Raw genomic sequence first — 19,892 nt, 5'->3', positions numbered from 1 at the left:
CTTAATCCAGAGCGATTTACAGTAATCAAGGTAAACACAAGGTAATACATCAAATGCATAGAAATAGGAATCTAGGATCATATAGGTAAACCAAGAACCTATAATCAGTCAGTATAATATAAAAAAATCTATAATCTGGATATTGAAACTATACACACTACTGTATATGCCAGGTCTATCTCCCTTTGGAGTTGGGTGGGCTCGGGATTCCCAATATGAAATCATGAAATATGAAATTATTGGGTAGCACAATTAAAGTCATTAAAACAATGGTTTAGTGAACCATGTGCATGGGTCAGAATAGAAAATTACAATACTGTATGTCACCGCTGGATTTGAACTATGCCTTGTACTGTGGAATGAACAATTTAAAGAAAATAACAAATAACCTGTGTAGTAGTAGTAGTAGTATATCTTTTTTTCGGTTCATTTAAAAAAGCAAATTTACATACATACATTTGCGCCCACTAATGCTAGTGGCACCGAGAAGGATTAGGCTGAAGCCGAGGCTTATTTTGCCTTCCCTTTTTGAAACAAACTTAAGTTTAGAAAAAGTAGTAACACTTTTTCAAATATGGGTTTAACTAAGCTGAAAACATTGGACAGATTGATAGAATAAAAAGATAAATCTAAGCAAACATTGTTTTAACAAAACTGAAAGCATTGGGTAATTCAAAAGGATTCAAGCGAGAGACTGTCCAAGAACAGAGAGAGGAAACAAGTCAGGTTTCACTTAATACAATTTGTTTCCATGGTTCACCATACTGTATGGCTTTTTGAACACAGAATATGGGTCCATATCTACATACAGATGCACCTTCGATGCTTCACCATACTCTGTGGCTAATTGGTCACAGAATATGGTTCTAGCTCTACACACAGATTTTCATACACATACACACCTAAGCACATACATACACCCATACCATGCTTACACACTTATACACATACATACAGTAGATACACTCACACGAGCACGTAACTTTGTAAAAAGAGAAGCACGTTATACATACACATTACTTACATTCCGTACATATACATGCATATACATACTATTCATATATCCCAAGCTGGTGCCAAGTTTAGTTTATACAAATGAATGCACCTATTACTCCTTAATAATAGATGCATTAATCCCTGTAGTAAGTTAACTTTGTCTACTGTGCATTGATATATTTAATTATTACGAACTATTGGAATACTTTATCATAATATTGTTTTATTTTGGTTTTTTTTTTTTTTAAATGTAGTGACTGTTTTGCACACAAATTATTCCATAAGTTAACCCCCTTTACTGATATACACCTGCCTTTTGTGTTGTCCTTGCACTTCTTTTTTAAACATACACGCCCCCCTAAGTGCATACTGGGACTCCCTAACTTTGAACAGCTCCTGAATGCTTGGTGGAAGTATATTATTATGTGCCTTATGCATGATTACAGCAGTATTTAGATCCACTAGATCTTCTAGTTTTAGAGTTTGTATCTAAAACCGTGTATACTCCACTCTGTGAAAGTATGGGATTCTGTTCAAAAGTTTCTGAATCGGAGAAGACCTCTATCACCCTACACTCCCATTTGGAAAAACCCTACATTACCTTTTATTTTCAATGGTAGTATATTTAAACAATTGGTGGACAACGGTATTTCAACTTTCACAAATGTACATAAAAACTGAATTTTGCTTTCTTTTAGAGAGATTCAAGAAGAATTGGATATCTAATTGTTTTAGTTTTCCACAACTAAGATTATTCAGTTGTTTTTGGAGGATATTTGTTCCTTTATGTTATCTTGTCTTGACCTTAGGCTGATACCCTCCTCTTGTGTCTGTCTGATCGGTTTCTAATCACATTTCAAATGCGGCGACAGACAGTTACCAAAGAAAATTGAGCAACCTGGCATTCATCGCTGCCAAAAAAAATTATCGCTGTAAATTGGAAGGCCCCTTCCCCCCCAACACTGGCCCAATGGAAGACAGAAATATCAAGTTATATACCTCTAGATTACTTGCATTTCAAAATTAAGGGAAAGTTGGACATTTATGATAAAATATGGACTCCTTACATATTCTCAGATGGACTGATGTGAGGACAAGACCCTAGAAAGTGTTAGAAAGGCAGCTGCGTCCGTAAAACCTAGCAATGTGTTTGTGTTTGGTGTCTTTTCTTTATTATTGTAATGGTTTGTCTGTTTTTGGTAGTGTTATGTTTTTTTTTGGTATCGTCTGCTATACATTGTACTCTATACAATATGTATCTCTAAAATTAAAATAAAAAACTATTATTAAAAAAAAACGTGTTTCCAGTTAAAGTATTGGAGTAGGTGCTTTTAAAAATGCATAAGTATTAAAACGTACATTTTCTTTTTAACATCAAAGCATGCTGTATTAAAATGTAGACACTTTAGGCACTTTTTCAGAAATGTAAACTGCTACAAGCTTTAACTGTGATGCGTTGTGAGCTTGTAAATCTTGTATTTTCACATTTTTTTAAATAGGGCGTCTAAATGGGGGTGCTCCTTCCATTCCGACATCTCGCCACTCCGACTAGTGGCTTCCGCGTGCGGTTAGGGTTAGGGTGAGGGTTAGGTATAGGGTTCGTTAACGTCGGAAAGGCGACATGTCGGAAAGGAGAAATGCACCCGTCTAAATGTCCCTGAGCAAGACACTTAACCCCTAACTGCTCCTCCCTCCACACTCCTCTGTGGGCAGCACAAAAAGTTATGGAATGCCCTTCTACAGGTCTTGCAAGCTGCAGCCTCAGTGGACATTTTTAAGAACCACTTAAAAACACCATTGTTTAAACAAGCATTTGTGGAATGTCTTAGATTTTTTGTTTTTTGATGTTTGTGTTTTTGTTGTCTTTAATCATTTGAATGCTTCGTGCTGTGTCTTTGTTTGTGTTGTATGTAAAGCACTTTGAGTTCTCTCTGTGAGAAGTGCCATACAAATAAAATGTACATACTTACTTCACCACACTACACGTTCGTAAGAGTTGTTTCACCAAGCAGGTAATGTCATTTGTTAACGAGGTCATCAAACGTGGCACTGCACTGGCCATGACGACATTAGAGACTATGGATGATGATGGTGCAGTTGTTCCCCAGATAGAAGAAAAGTTTTAAGACTGCTCTTAAACTTAGGGTGTCTGGCTCCTGGACAAAACTTCGAAGATGGTTCCACGCGCGCGCACGCACCCACACACACCCACACACCCACACACACACCCCCCCCCACACACACACACACACACACACACACACACACACACACACACACACACACACACACACACACACACACACACACACACACACACACACACACACACACACACACACACACACACACACACACACACACACACACACACACACACACACACACACACACACACACACACACAGACAAAGACACACACAACCTTATTTCAGCCTCCAAGGATTATGAGAAAATAGTAGGCAAGAAAACAATCAACAACAAATATTTAGTAACATTTATATTTATCTATTTTGAAATTCACTGGAGGATAAGCCCCTTGAGATGCAGCATCTCGTTTTCGAGATGCACAGAACAAAGCAAGTCAAGGACATTCACAAAGGCTCTTCCACCATCTCAAACCCCACCTTACGTCAGTTATATATTTATTTTTTTTATTTGAATAAAATAACATTTAAATACAATTTAAATACAAATAAAACAATCAATTCAAATAAACAAACATGATGCCAATATAGGATCATCTTAGAAATAAAATAAATAAGTAAATAAATACAAGCAGAAACAGGAACAGCTAGATGTAAGGTGAGCCAGCAATGAAGTCTTGTAAGCGTTAAAAGAATAAATTGATCTAATTGAGGGCAGGTTGTTCCAGTCTGACAGTGCTTTGAACTTAAAAGCTCGTCTCCCAATTTCTTTAGAAATGCTGTGCACATTGTGTGCACAGTGACTGCAGCGACACATTCCCTGTGTATGTCTAAGAGAATATGTTGATGGCTGATGGTTGATGATTTGAAGACGAAAAGCAACCAATGAAAATGTCTCCTACTGTAGCTTGGGGTGATAACCAGTTCAATGAATCATACATAACACAATGATGCTACGATAAGGACGCCTCAAAACAAATCTACAAATGCTATTATATATGGCTGTGCTTTAATGTTTGGGGACCGCGCCTAGCTGGCCAGCGCAGGTGTGCGGAGTTGAGGTTGATTCATGATGAGGACAGGTAGGTACCGCCCCTCTATGACGTGTCCCAGGCTGCGCTGCTGTCTGCCTGGCCTCTCTCTGCCTCTCTCCCACTGCTTCTCCCTGGTGAGGTGCTTACCTGTCGGGCGGTGCCCTAGTGAGACTCCACAGGATAAATGACTGAGATTACTTCTAGTACCAAACAGCATGCTGCAGGACTTCTGCTTGTTCAATATAAGATTGTTATTTGAAAGCCATTCCTGGACCAAATTCTGACTGCAGAGAGCTTTGAATTTGAGCTACATCAGAGTGAGATGAGTGGATAACCGTGTCATCTGCAAATAAATGCATAGAGCAAAGTGACACCATTTTGGGAAGATCATTAATAAAAATTGAAAAAAGTAAAGGACCTAATATTGAGGGATCCCCTTATCGACCACTAGAAATTCTGAATGAGCTTGGTGAAAAGAAACACACTGACAACGTAACCTTAGCACATTTCCAGACAGATGGAAGCTAACAGGTAGATAATGACAAACTAAACAACTCAGCTAGGGGATAAATAAGTACTTGAGAAGCTAATTTGATACATTTTGCATCCAAACCACCAGGACCAACCTTTAGGTCAGAAAATTTAAATGATTATTTCCATGGACATATTTGATGGCCATCCTGCCCTGACATTTGGCCACTTTTGCCCTAAAAAACTAAAACAAGACATGACACAGTCATGTATACCAGCTAGCTGCACACTTTGTTTTGCCCCGATCCAATCTTTTTTTCTCTCTGTGAGAACTGTGTGCACGTGCGCGCGTGCATGCGTGCGTGTGTGTTCTGTGTATGCACGGCTTGTTTTCATAGACCTGGTCGGTTATTTCTCTCGCAGAATCTGGCAACACTGCTAGTAGGGTTCTGATACCACCATAGCATGGGAGGACGAGACCGCCGTATGCCTGCGGTAAAAGTAACTATAAAGTAGTTGTGTATTGGGTCTGACTCTGGAGATAGCATCCTAGTGAACTATCCTACAGTGTGTCAGCCCTTGTCGGGGATCAATCGTGTTGTGAAGACCACAACGATATTATGACAGCCGATTTCAAGAAATAAACTCCTGCAATGTGTTGTGCTTAACGATCAGATGACTCCCCGACCACTTTAAGGTCCTGCAGTGTGTACCTGCCCTAGTGTACAAATGGTACTTTTACTCAAGTACATTTTGAATTCCGGACTTTTACTTGTAACAGAGTAGCCTAGCCTACTTCTACATTGCAGTATTGATACTTTTACCAAGTAAAACATTTGAGCACTTTTTCCACCACTGTTGATAGGCTATATATTACATGTTATCTGTTACCGAATTCATGCCTTGTGGCACATAAGGCCTTCACAGAGGGCTTCCACTTTTCACGGTCAGCTGCTGCAGTCATCACTTCAGACCATGATTTCTTTGCTGCCCGGCAGAAACCAGCTAACTCCAAAATGTTCATTTTTCAGGAAATTACAAAAACAAAACAAAAAGTGGAGTTAGGAGGTTTTGTTCATCATTGATAATAACAGCTGACTGGACCTCCAAGCTCACAATGAGGTAGGAGGTCAAAAGGGGGTGGAGCCTAGAGTCAGCTTAACCAGCTAACTCCACCCCCTTTGGTGGAGTTAGCTGATTTAGCAGAAAGTTTGAGGATCCAATGGAGTTAGCTGGTTTTGTCAGAAGCGCTTTTTAATACTTTTCATTGGTTCAATTGTTTTTTTTACCAACACACAGACGTAAAGGGTGTTCAATTGCACTGATTTAAGGGGGAAAAAATACAAAAGCGGAAACATGGAGTTAGCTGGTTTCTGCCCGACAGCAACGATATTCATTTTGAAGTGTGATTTGTTTTTATATGCAGTAAGTGGTATTTTAATAAAGCTATTTGGTCATAAGTGGTAGATAGTGACAGTTATAAATTATAGTGCAATAACTGGATATTAAATACATTTTTGTGTTATATTCTTACCAATTAATGGCTGTAATTTAATCAGTTAAATAAACCCTAACTAAATCAGGCTTAAGACTAACTAAGCATAAATGAGGCTTAAGGATGTCAACACCCACATCTTGAACAATCTGATGGTAGAGAGAAGTGAGTTAGAAACGTGTTAGAAACATGTGGTTAAGTAATGGAAGTACACCCTTACTGTGCTTCCAACTATTTTACTATCAGTGAAAGTCCTATATGTATGAAGTGTACAGGTACAGTATGTATCAGAAAGCAGGTGTGTTGTTTTGTCTGTCACACAACCTCACAGGGCCAGTGCAGGCTTGCTTGCAGGGGAGGTGCCACACCCACACTGCTCCAGCTGATTTCACAGTTTTCTCCTCTGGCTCTGTCCTGTTAATACCATTTTTAAACACCAGTGTCTTTTGTAGAGATTCTCAATTCTTAACTCCCCCATACTCCCCGTCTTCAAATGAGTGCAGTGACTCTGATTGGTGCAGGGCTGAGTATGTATGAACTTTTGACTCAGGAGTTTCTATACAAATATTGTTAATTCGTACATACCATTACCAATACATTATTTTGTGAAATAAAGAGCTTTTTTATTTATGTATTTCACTGATAGCTATACTATTATGTGTTAAAAAAAGAAATATACATTAAATTAAAATGATTATTTCCATGGACATATTTGATGGCCATCCTGCCCTGACATTTGGCCACTTTTGCCCTAAAAAACTAAAACAAGACATGACACAGTCATGTATACCAGCTAGCTGCACACTTTGTTTTGCCCCGATCCAATCTTTTTTCTCTCTGTGAGAACTGTGTGCACGTGCGTGCGTGCGTGCGTGCGTGTGTGTTCTGTGTATGCACGGCTTGTTTTCATAGACCTGGTCGGTTATTTCTCTCGCAGAATCTGGCAACACTGCTAGGGTTCTGATACCACCATAGCATGGGAGGACGAGACCGCCGTATGCCTGCGGTAAAAGTAACTATAAAGTACATTTACTCAAGTACTGTACTTAAGCACAATTTTGAGGTATTTTTTACTTTCCTGGAGTATTTCCAATTAACTTTCACTTAAGTAAAAAAAGATAATAGTACTTTTTAAGCCACTGCTCGTCTGTGATTACTCTGTTGGGGCGGGGGGAGCAATATGGATACCGCTGTGATTTTAGCAATAAATAAGGTGGCTATTTTCAAATAGCCGTAGCCTAGTCGCTTCTTTTGGGCTTGTTTTCATAGACCTGGTTGCTTATTTCTCTCGCAGAATATGGCAACACTGCTGAGCTATTATAATGCCATAGCATGGGAGGACGAGACCGCCGTTCAGAGTATGGGATGTCTCCCCATTGGCTTAAAGGACGGCCAATGATCGAAAACATGTTGTATAGGTGTTGAATAGTGCTTTGTTTGTTCCTAGACCGGCTGCTCTTCGAGCTAAATGGTAAAAAAGTGTGTCCGTGCCCCTAAAATTATGGAATTACAGGCCTGCTTTGGTGTGTTTGGTATGGGATGGAGTGGAGAGAACGAAGGTGGCGAGGAATTCTGCATCAAGATGTTGAGGCAAAACAAAGTCACAGGCATGTTGTATTTCTGAGATAGAAGTTTTATTACATGACCAGTATAGTTCTCCAGACCATCGTTATATTGCACAGTACTCACAACAGCATAATACAGCATGAAGGGCCATTTTGACTCTATAATATTCAGCTTGTCAAAACATGTAAGGCCAATGATGATCATCAGCATGTTGTGCATCACGTGCACACGCTAGTCTGTTAGGCTAATACAGTGAATGGAAAGACAGTAAGGCTGTACCTAGCAGTATATGAAGACATTTCACTTAATGACAATGAATGTAAAACAACAAAGCAGTGGTGGGAAAAGTACTCACATTTCTTACTTAAAGGGATATTTAAGTAGGCCATTACACTCGTATGACGGGATACGAGCGCGATACAGTAACAGGCTCTGTTAATAATAACCATGATACTTCATGTTATTATTCATACTGTACTGTACTGTGTGTTATTCTTTAGTGTCAGGGCTAGTCTTCTTGGTCTCGTTCTCCGGGATGTCGGTGACCGTGATCGTGATGTCAACATCAGAAGGAGCTCTGCTTGGCGACGCAGGATGGGGGCCTGCAGGAAAGAACGCAGTTTAACCCATTGGTTCTCAAAGGGGGGGGGGGGGGGGGGGGTCGCCAGCTAAATGTCTTATCATAGCTTTTAGTGGTGGAAGAAATACTCAGATATTTTAGTAGCAATACCACAATATAAAATTACTCTGTTAGAAGTAAAAGGCCTGCATGTTCAGAATGTTACTTGAGAAAAGGAAAAAAGTATTGGCATCAAAATATACGTCCCAAAGTAAAATGTTTGAAAATAGCAGATCTACAAGCAGATCTACAAGCTCATCTACAAGCAGATCTACAAGCAGATCTACAAGCAGATTGCATGGCGACGTGTTGTGAGCTTGTAGATCGGCTATTTTCAAATATTTTATAATAATTATAATATATTCTGTTTACTAAAGAGCTGGAGAGACCCTTGTGACCGAACAAACGCTCTGTAGCAATGATTACTATCAGAATATAGTACTTAACATTTTTAACAAACAAAAAATATCACTTACCCTACCTTTAATTTACGAGAAAAAAAACACAGGTTTGACGAAATGTTGTCGAACCCCAACAGTTGTAAAATACGTACTTGGAACCTCTGGGTCATCAGACCCATTCACAGATGGGGAAGGGTCCGATTTAGTGTCAGGGTCAGAAGGCACACGGCCTATTAGGGGAAAGAGAAAGAGAAAGTACAGTACTTGAGTAAATTGACTTAGTTACTTTCCACCACTGTACTCAACCGAACCCAAACAGCCTAACAGTGACACAACAAACACAGTCGAAGCTCCTAAAATACGTACCGCATGATGGATAGAAAAGCCAAGGCTGTTCCTCACAGCAGGGGGCAGGGTCTAGAGAGGAAAGAGTCCAAACTGTTAGCTTTCAGGAAATGGGGAAAAATAATTCCTCCAGTGGATCCAATGTAGTTATTATTTAGTCACAAGCTCTTCTTAATACTTTTCATTGGTTCAACATTTATAAAACCCACACACACGCTTAAAGGGATAGTTCACCCAAAACATTACTTTTTTCCTATCGATGGTCATCAAACTATTGGCTTAGGAATGTGACAAAAACTAATGTACTAAATCTATGGATTCAAGTCTCCATGAGGTGACTAATCGGTAGAAAATAAGTCATTTTGGGGGTGAACTATCTCTTTAACCACTTTCACATTCACTTAAAAAATAGCAGATCTACAAGCGCCACATCGATTGTAGATCAGCGTTTTTTGCTACTTTTGTGTGACACTGTAGTTAGTATGACAAAGTAAGGCATTCATTTACAAGAAAAGTTGTTAAATACGTACCTTTAGGATGCGTGCATGGAGGTTCATAATACTGGCCTGGAGGAAAGACAGCAGTTAAAAAACACAATTTAGTAGATGCGTGCTGGTGTCACCACGCACTGAAAATAATAGATCTGCAAGCTCAAAACACTTCACACTGCTTTTGAGTGTCTTATAAGCTTCGAACACAATTGAGTGTGTGCTGTGTACATCTGAAGGTGTAAAATGCTTACCGTTGCTGTTGCTAATGCTGATGATAGACTGATGTCCAATCCTGAGTGACAGAGGTTATACACTGTTAGATTTCACAACCAGCAGCATTAAAAAAGGTCAATGGTGCATTTATATTGCGAAGGAAACCATGCAAGGCACCAGCCTGGGAGCAGTTTAGGGGTTCCGTGTCTTGCTCAAGGACACCTTTGCTCTACCTCCTGAGCTACTACCGCCCAAATGGTTCAAATGTGACCAAAATGTCAGCTATATTGTTGGTTAAAATAGAGCCTTGTTGTCAATAGTCTTATAGCCAGGCGATCGGATCTCTCCACCCCAGAAACCCCAGGCGGAGATCTCTGGAAGTCTGGCTATATGTGATACTATGTTGTCACACACGTACACAATGTTTTAGCAGGTGCTTTTGTAATGAGTAGCACTGCCTAAAGATCATAAGCCTAACATCTCCCGGGGCAGATGGGGGGATTCCCGTTTGGTGTGAGCGGTCGGTATATGGTCTTCCTACGCAGGAGGACTGGGTTTTTTTTAGTACATGTTTTCAACTTCTTTGTTTACTGCATTGGCTCACAACATGGCGGCCCCCACCATTGAGTTCAGTGGACAGGTGGCGCCATCTTGTGAGGTTCGCCGTTATTACTTCCAATGGTGTGACGTCACGTCGCCCACCACCCCATGTGATACGATATGTATCTCTGGGACTTCAATCTAAACTGTAAAACCCTCCGTGGTAATTTAACTTTGAAACTGAACAAAATGGAGCCAAACGGACCCGTAAGCGCACTCTCAGAGTTACAGATCCTTAAGGGTTTTTTTTTGGTTCCTAACTATCAATCATTTACCTGGGCCCCCCCCCCCCATGGGACCCCACGTTGAGAACCAGTGGTCCATTGAACATCGTTAACCATTTAAATTCCAGGCCAGGCATTCACCTCCCCTCCTCTCCCTCCAGGAGTTTCCCGTAGGTGGCGATCTCTATGTCCAGGGCCAGCTTGGCGTTCATCAAGTTCTGGTAGATTTTCATCTGTTTGGCCATGTTGTATCTGTCGGTCTGCAGACCCTTCTGAAGTTCCTCGATGCGTGTTTGTGCGTCCTTCACCGCTTTCTTGCCGCTCTCCTCTGCCTCTGAGATCTTGTCGCCCACCTTCTTACACTGAGGACATTGGAGATGCAACGGTGCAACGGTTAATCGAAAGAATCAATTTAATCGATTACAAAAGAAATATGAATAATCGATAATTGAATTCAAATAATCTATGGATTAAAGGATTGTTGGGAAATGTACTTGTTTCTATGTTAGTAGAAACACCAATACTGCAATATCAAAATACTCTGTTACAAGCAAAAGTGTAGAATTCAAAATGTACTTGAGTAAAAGTACAAAAGTATTGGCATCAAAATGTACTTAAAGTACCAAAAGTAAAAGTACTCAAATATTTGAAAATGGCAGATCTACAAGCTTTTCAAATAGCCTATGTATAAAATAAAGTGGTTAATGTATGTTTTATAATATAATAATTTATATTTCAAAAGTAACTAGTAACTAAAGTTTTCAAATAATTGTAGTAGTATTGGGAATTGGAAATACTCAAGTAAAGTACAAATACTTCAAAATTGTACTTAAGTACAGTACTTAAGTAAATGTACCTAGTTACTTTCCACCACTGTCCTGTACACAAGACATAACAATAAAGAACTTTGAACCCTTGACACCGTGAAGTCGTGTGACATAAAAAACAAATACAGACTAAAGGGCCATTCACACCATGATACCAAGCACTATAACTATAACTAATTTATAAAGATATCGTTTTTTAAATAGTTCCAACAAACCAAACAAAGACAATGGTGAACTAAATAGATTATAGTTATAGTTCAGTTGTTCAGATACCAATACGGAAAAGCTGCCGATACTCCCTAAAATGCTGATATAGGTATTGTGAAGGAAAAAAATGGTATTGATACATTTCTAGTTATAGTTACAGTGCTTGGTGGGAAAGGCCCTTAACCGTATGCATATACTGTATGATTTGATCACATCCCTGTCACTACTCCCATGTTAATCATCAACATCATCAACACAAGCATCATTCAGTGGCGTGTACGGTACTCACCTGGACCTCCACATATTTGATATCGTTCTCCTTACGCTTGATCTGGTATTTGATCTCCTCGATCTCCCTCGTGGTTTCACTAAGTTGACCGTCGGTCTTGACGGTCGTGGAGGTAATCTGGTCAAACTGGTGCGGGCAGGGGATTGAGTAGAGGAAGTATAGAGGAGGTTTAGTTGGTTACTACTAGTCTACACACACCTGAGGTTTGTGTAAAAAAAAAAGGTACAAACAACACAAAAAACCTCACATCGGCTATTTTCACTGCATTTGAAACAGGGCTTAAGTGGTTAATTCACAACATATTTGTGTATAAGTTCCTAAGAAATGTAGTGGAGTCAAAAGTACAATATTTCTATTTGAAATGTAGCGGAGTGAATGTCATGCCAAAATGTGCTTTAGTAAAGTACTCCAGTAAATGTACTTAGTAACTGTCCACCATTGCTCTTCTCCTCACCTTGACCTTGTACCAGCTCTCGACTTCCGTGCGGCTATGTGCGGCGATCTCCTCGTACTGGACCTTGACTTCGGACACGATCTGGTCGATGTTCAGACCGCGGGAGTTGTCCATCTGGACGACCACGGACAGGCCCTTCAGGTGCTCCTTCAGCTCACACAGTTCCTGTGGCAAAACCAACAACGTTGTGAGCAGTGGTGGGAAAGGTACTAAAATGGTTTACTTAAGTAAAAGTATCAATGCTGCAATGTAGAAGTAGCCTACTCTTTTACGAAGTGAAAGTCCGGAATAAGTAGTGAAGTAAAAGTACAACATTTGCCTCTGAGATGTAGTGGAGTAGAAGTTAAAGTATAGACAATTGGAAATACTCCAGTAAAGTAAAAGAACCTCAAAACTGTACTTAAGTACAGTACTTCAATACATGTACTTAGTTACTTTACGCCACTGGTGAATTGTGTAAAGATGCTTTACCATGTCATAGAGTGTCCTGAAGATTTTGATATCCTCCATCAGACTAGTGACCTTCACCTCCCGTTCCACCTGGGCCATATAGTCCTTATCCACTTCCTAGAAGAAGACACCATTTCATCAGATGAATATGTGTTACATCAGGGGTGGGAAACTTTGATGATGGAGAGGGCCACTATATTTCCACACTCATCAAAAATAGCAAAAATAGCAGATATACAAGCTCAACGCATTTTGAGCTTGTTGTTTGAGCTTGTTGTTTTTGCTATTTTTTTAATTGGAATCCTGTTTTTTTTTGTTGCTATTTTTCTTTCAAATGCATTTAGTTATACTTATGTTAACTTTATGAACTTCAATAAAAATACATTGGACATAAAAAAGACAATAGAATATTATTACTAGTCATTAAGCTACTAATATAGACTGAAGTAATTAAAGCGGGTCATGTTTGCATGTTTGGAATTGTAACAGCTGAAATCAATAATCTATCAGTATTCCGATATAAACCTGCAGGCTGCATTAAATGAAGGTCGGGGGCCGCATGTGGGCCCCGGGCCACCAGTTGCCCATTTATGTGTTACATACATATACATCATGTCACACTTTTTTGCTGTGATGGTGTCTGTCACATTTTATGTGAGTTGATTGACTCAGTGGTTCTCAATCTTTTTCATGTCAAGGACCCCCAAGAAGATTTATGTTTGAAAATTAAAAATTATTCAAAATGTCAAGAATTTATTTTCCAAAAGAGCAGATGTACAGTACACGCTCGCAGCACGGCACAAAGTGATTTTTAGGTTAAAGTGGTTAAAATAATTGTGATGCTCCATTAACACATTTAGCTGGGGCCCCCTGGAAACCCCCCCCCCCCCCAAGGACCCCTGGGGGTCCCACTTTGAGAAACAATGGGTTAATAAACATTGCAAACGACACACAGTAAAATCCTCAGTTTTAATTTGAACCCAGAGAATGTAAAAATGTATGCAAATAGATCTATTTTTTTACACTATGCAGATATTTGAATCTTTCCTCTCAATGAAAATTGTCTGCTTGTTGAGGTTAAGAAAGTGGTTTAGCTGTTATATAACTAATGCACTTTCCAGTACTGTATAACAATGATTACCTTTTTAAGCTTTTTAAACTCTTCCTCTTTTTTTGCCCTCTTGATGACCTCCTCCTTATACCTGAAACCAGACACAGGAAAACAAAAACACACCTGTTAGTGTCATATTTACTTACATTTATGTGACTAAGAATAACGTTACAAACATACAATTCTGTATATATGTATTTCAAAGCGAACATTTTTAACTCAAATCTTTGCTTCTGGGGGATTCTACAAATGTCTTAACAGTTTTTTGAAAAAAACGTATGTCTTGGAATCCACCCTGGAAGATGGCAGGTTTCTGAACCGTTCACACTTCACAGCCCTCCTCTGAGACAGAGGGAGTAAAACACAAATGGTACCAAGTGAAGATAAGCAGTGGTGGAAAAAGTACTCAAATGTTTTACTTAAGTAAAAGTGTCAATACTGCAATGCAGAAATACTCTGTTACAAGTAAAAGTCCGGTATTCAGTACAAAAATATTGGCATCAAAATGTACTTAAAGTACCAAAAGTAAAAGTACTCATTATGCAGGGTTATCACAAGTTTTCAAAAATCTTTTTAAAATAGCATATCTACACACAATGTGTCGCATCGTGACCCACTGTGAGCTTGTAGATCGGCTATTTTCAAATGGCCAAAATAACATAGAGGGCTGAAGTGGTTACTGTATGGTTTGTATTAACAATCTAAATCTACAAAGTAACTAGTAAATTGTATACAAATAATTGTAGTGGAGTAAAAGTACAATATTCGCCTCTGAGATGTAGTGGAGTAAAAGTAAAACTGGCTCAAAATTGTTCTTAAGCACAGTACTTGAGTAAATGTACTTAGTTACTTTACACCACTGAAGATACAGTTGAAAATGGGGTGAAGTGCTCCCTTTCTTACTTTTTCTCGTAGTCTTCCACACTCTTGTTAATGCTGAGGCTCTCCAGGTCCAGCCTGCTCCTGTGCTCCCTGACCATGTCCAGCTTGCTTTTCAGGGTGGAGATGTAGACCTTCTTGGTGGGCTCGATGTCGGACGAGGCAGTGTCCAGCTCCTGCAGCAGCTTCCATTTGGTCTCCAGCTCCTTGTTCCTCTTCTCTAATTCAGGAAAATCCTGGAAAAACACAAACAAACAAACAAACAAACAGTGGTGGTAAAAGTTACTCAAATGTTTTACTTAAGTGAAAGTATCAATACTGCCGGGTAGAAGTACTCTGTTACAAGTAAAAGTCCGGAATTAAAAATTTACTTGAGCGAAATTACAAAAGTTTTGGTATCAAAATGTACTTAAAGTACCAAAATGTTTGAAAATAGCATATCTACAAGCTCATATGTACAAGCTCACAACGCGTTGCGGTGCGATGCATTGTGAGCTTGTAGATCAGCTATACTTGACCATAAATCGATGCACAAATCGACATTCAACTTTCTCAACTCGTGATAACATCGGTGGAACAGGCCTCTTACATTAACAATTAATCCAAGAAATTCGCTGTTGAGTTTCCCGATCTTGTCCTTCTCGCCCTCGTGGAGAGTTTTTTGGGCTTCGTCCAAGTCCAAGTTGAGCGGCGTCAGTAGGGTACGGTCGACCGATACAGGAGTGATGTGACACCCAATGTAGGGTCCACAGCTGACCTTGGTCCTGTTCAAGGACCCCAGAGACATACTACTGAAACCCGCTGCCCTGTACAGGCCGCTGCCGCTGCGCTGGTTCCCTTTGGAACACATGGTTGGTTGGTTGGTGGTCGTGGTGTGTGGTGCTGCTGGAGAAAGAGTCCCTGTTTGTGTGGAGAGAGGATAGAGTGTAGGTGAGAGCTGTCCTCTTTTATACACACAACACAGGGTGTGGCATTATGGTGAAGGTACGGTATGTGGCCCACCAATGTGGAGGAACCTGTCAGTCACATACCACTCATGGGTGGTAAGTGGCCCACCAATGTGGAAGAACCAGTCGGTTTGTCACATACCACCCATGGGTCAGCTGTCTGGCCCCCAGCTACCCATCGCTCTACAAACAGGTTGCATTGTTCCTGCCGCGGGCCAGAAGGAATTTAACCACAGGTGTTTCCCAAAACCACTTAAGCCCTATTTCAAAAACAGTGAAAATATCTGCATATCGGCTATTTTCAATATATCTTAAAACAAATAATAATTAACTATAATATTTATTTTTTTTCAATTGTAGGACACATAAAAAAAAGAAGAAAGATTTAATCTAATTTTGGGAAACATTGATGTAACCAACATAGACTGAATTCTACATCACTCGCTCATCACTTCGTCTCTCTTACAGTAAAATCCTCAACATTAATTTAACTCTGATGGTACAAAATGTAACCAAAAGGATCCTTAGGGGTCTATTTGGTTACATTTGTACACTCTCTGAGTTATAAACGGATGAATTAAGTTAATGTGACGCAAACAAAATGTATGGTAACATTTATGTAATATAAAGTGGGGTCCACGCGCATATGGTGGACTTTTTTCCACCACCTGGTTTTTATAATTCCTTGAAGTCTGTATTTTAAGATTCTGCCAGGTAACAGGCTGGAATAATGTCCCATGGGGTCATTTTAACCCTTTATTACACATTATCCTGAACCCAAACCAGAAAATGGAAAAAATAGAAAAGAGCGCAACCTTTGAAGGAAACAACCTACAGAGACAAATTATTTTCCCCCTACAATTTGGACCCAAGGAATTGTGTGTGTGTGTGTGTGTGTGTGTGTGTGTGTGTGTGTGTGTGTGTGTGTGTGTGTGTGTGTGTGTGTGCGTGCGTGCGTGCGTGCGTGCGTGCGTGCGTGCGTGCGTGCGTGCGTGCGTGCGTGCGTGCGTGTAGTGTGTAGTGTGTGTGTGTGTGTGTGTGTGTGTGTGTGTGTGATAGAGCACTGCCTTCCAAGTAGGCTATGAAGGCTTACTTTAAGGCTCCTAGAATCTCCAAGAGAGAACTTTCAACTATATCAGGCACTTCTCCTGTGGAACCATCTTCGAGGTTTGGTCCAGGAGGCAGACACCCTGAGTTTAAGAGCAGGCTTAAAACTTTCCTTCCATTTGGGGAACAACAGCACCATCATCATCCATAGTCTCTTCTATCATTAAAGCCAGTGCAGTGCCACGTTTGATTACCTCAATAACAAATGACATGACCTGCCCGGTTAAACATGTTTACAATTTACAATTTAGCTGATGCTCTTAATCCAGAGCGATTTACAGTAATCAAGGTAAACACAAGGTAATACATCAAATGCATAGAAATAGGAATCTAGGATCATATAGGTAAACCAAGAACCTATAATCAGTCAGTATAATATAAAAAAATCTATAATCTGGATATTGAAACTATACACACTACTGTATATGCCAGGTCTATCTCCCTTTGGAGTTGGGTGGGCTCGGGATTCCCAATATGAAATCATGAAATATGAAATTATTGGGTAGCACAATTAAAGTCATTAAAACAATGGTTTAGTGAACCATGTGCATGGGTCAGAATAGAAAATTACAATACTGTATGTCACCGCTGGATTTGAACTATGCCTTGTACTGTGGAATGAACAATTTAAAGAAAATAACAAATAACCTGTGTAGTAGTAGTAGTAGTATATCTTTTTTTCGGTTCATTTAAAAAAGCAAATTTACATACATACATTTGCGCCCACTAATGCTAGTGGCACCGAGAAGGATTAGGCTGAAGCCGAGGCTTATTTTGCCTTCCCTTTTTGAAACAAACTTAAGTTTAGAAAAAGTAGTAACACTTTTTCAAATATGGGTTTAACTAAGCTGAAAACATTGGACAGATTGATAGAATAAAAAGATAAATCTAAGCAAACATTGTTTTAACAAAACTGAAAGCATTGGGTAATTCAAAAGGATTCAAGCGAGAGACTGTCCAAGAACAGAGAGAGGAAACAAGTCAGGTTTCACTTAATACAATTTGTTTCCATGGTTCACCATACTGTATGGCTTTTTGAACACAGAATATGGGTCCATATCTACATACAGATGCACCTTCGATGCTTCACCATACTCTGTGGCTAATTGGTCACAGAATATGGTTCTAGCTCTACACACAGATTTTCATACACATACACACCTAAGCACATACATACACCCATACCATGCTTACACACTTATACACATACATACAGTAGATACACTCACACGAGCACGTAACTTTGTAAAAAGAGAAGCACGTTATACATACACATTACTTACATTCCGTACATATACATGCATATACATACTATTCATATATCCCAAGCTGGTGCCAAGTTTAGTTTATACAAATGAATGCACCTATTACTCCTTAATAATAGATGCATTAATCCCTGTAGTAAGTTAACTTTGTCTACTGTGCATTGATATATTTAATTATTACGAACTATTGGAATACTTTATCATAATATTGTTTTATTTTGGTTTTTTTTTTTTTTAAATGTAGTGACTGTTTTGCACACAAATTATTCCATAAGTTAACCCCCTTTACTGATATACACCTGCCTTTTGTGTTGTCCTTGCACTTCTTTTTTAAACATACACGCCCCCCTAAGTGCATACTGGGACTCCCTAACTTTGAACAGCTCCTGAATGCTTGGTGGAAGTATATTATTATGTGCCTTATGCATGATTACAGCAGTATTTAGATCCACTAGATCTTCTAGTTTTAGAGTTTGTATCTAAAACCGTGTATACTCCACTCTGTGAAAGTATGGGATTCTGTTCAAAAGTTTCTGAATCGGAGAAGACCTCTATCACCCTACACTCCCATTTGGAAAAACCCTACATTACCTTTTATTTTCAATGGTAGTATATTTAAACAATTGGTGGACAACGGTATTTCAACTTTCACAAATGTACATAAAAACTGAATTTTGCTTTCTTTTAGAGAGATTCAAGAAGAATTGGATATCTAATTGTTTTAGTTTTCCACAACTAAGATTATTCAGTTGTTTTTGGAGGATATTTGTTCCTTTATGTTATCTTGTCTTGACCTTAGGCTGATACCCTCCTCTTGTGTCTGTCTGATCGGTTTCTAATCACATTTCAAATGCGGCGACAGACAGTTACCAAAGAAAATTGAGCAACCTGGCATTCATCGCTGCCAAAAAAAATTATCGCTGTAAATTGGAAGGCCCCTTCCCCCCCAACACTGGCCCAATGGAAGACAGAAATATCAAGTTATATACCTCTAGATTACTTGCATTTCAAAATTAAGGGAAAGTTGGACATTTATGATAAAATATGGACTCCTTACATATTCTCAGATGGACTGATGTGAGGACAAGACCCTAGAAAGTGTTAGAAAGGCAGCTGCGTCCGTAAAACCTAGCAATGTGTTTGTGTTTGGTGTCTTTTCTTTATTATTGTAATGGTTTGTCTGTTTTTGGTAGTGTTATGTTTTTTTTTGGTATCGTCTGCTATACATTGTACTCTATACAATATGTATCTCTAAAATTAAAATAAAAAACTATTATTAAAAAAAAACGTGTTTCCAGTTAAAGTATTGGAGTAGGTGCTTTTAAAAATGCATAAGTATTAAAACGTACATTTTCTTTTTAACATCAAAGCATGCTGTATTAAAATGTAGACACTTTAGGCACTTTTTCAGAAATGTAAACTGCTACAAGCTTTAACTGTGATGCGTTGTGAGCTTGTAAATCTTGTATTTTCACATTTTTTTAAATAGGGCGTCTAAATGGGGGTGCTCCTTCCATTCCGACATCTCGCCACTCCGACTAGTGGCTTCCGCGTGCGGTTAGGGTTAGGGTGAGGGTTAGGTATAGGGTTCGTTAACGTCGGAAAGGCGACATGTCGGAAAGGAGAAATGCACCCGTCTAAATGTCCCTGAGCAAGACACTTAACCCCTAACTGCTCCTCCCTCCACACTCCTCTGTGGGCAGCACAAAAAGTTATGGAATGCCCTTCTACAGGTCTTGCAAGCTGCAGCCTCA

At 39.4% G+C, this 19,892-nt stretch overlaps 1 protein-coding gene across 1 annotated transcript; it reads right to left on the bottom strand.

The window, feature by feature from the left end:
- Positions 1-8,198: 8,198 nt before the first annotated feature.
- Positions 8,199-15,857, bottom strand: LOC311057198 (keratin, type II cytoskeletal cochleal-like; the record flags this gene model as incomplete). The annotated part of the gene is made up of 13 exons (XM_084074147.1): positions 8,199-8,311; positions 8,882-8,959; positions 9,096-9,146; positions 9,605-9,640; positions 9,817-9,857; positions 10,744-10,964; positions 11,926-12,051; positions 12,380-12,544; positions 12,851-12,946; positions 13,971-14,031; positions 14,844-15,055; positions 15,409-15,719; positions 15,851-15,857. The coding sequence occupies 13 exons, from the start codon at positions 15,855-15,857 to the stop codon at positions 8,199-8,201; spliced, it is 1,518 nt and encodes a 505-aa protein (XP_083930273.1).
- Positions 15,858-19,892: the final 4,035 nt, after the last annotated feature.

Source organism: Gymnoscopelus microlampas (genome assembly GCF_963454915.1).
Source record: "Gymnoscopelus microlampas genome assembly, chromosome: 12".
NCBI lineage: Eukaryota > Metazoa > Chordata > Actinopteri > Myctophiformes > Myctophidae > Gymnoscopelus > Gymnoscopelus microlampas.
This window is presented reverse-complemented; position numbering and strand designations above follow the sequence as displayed.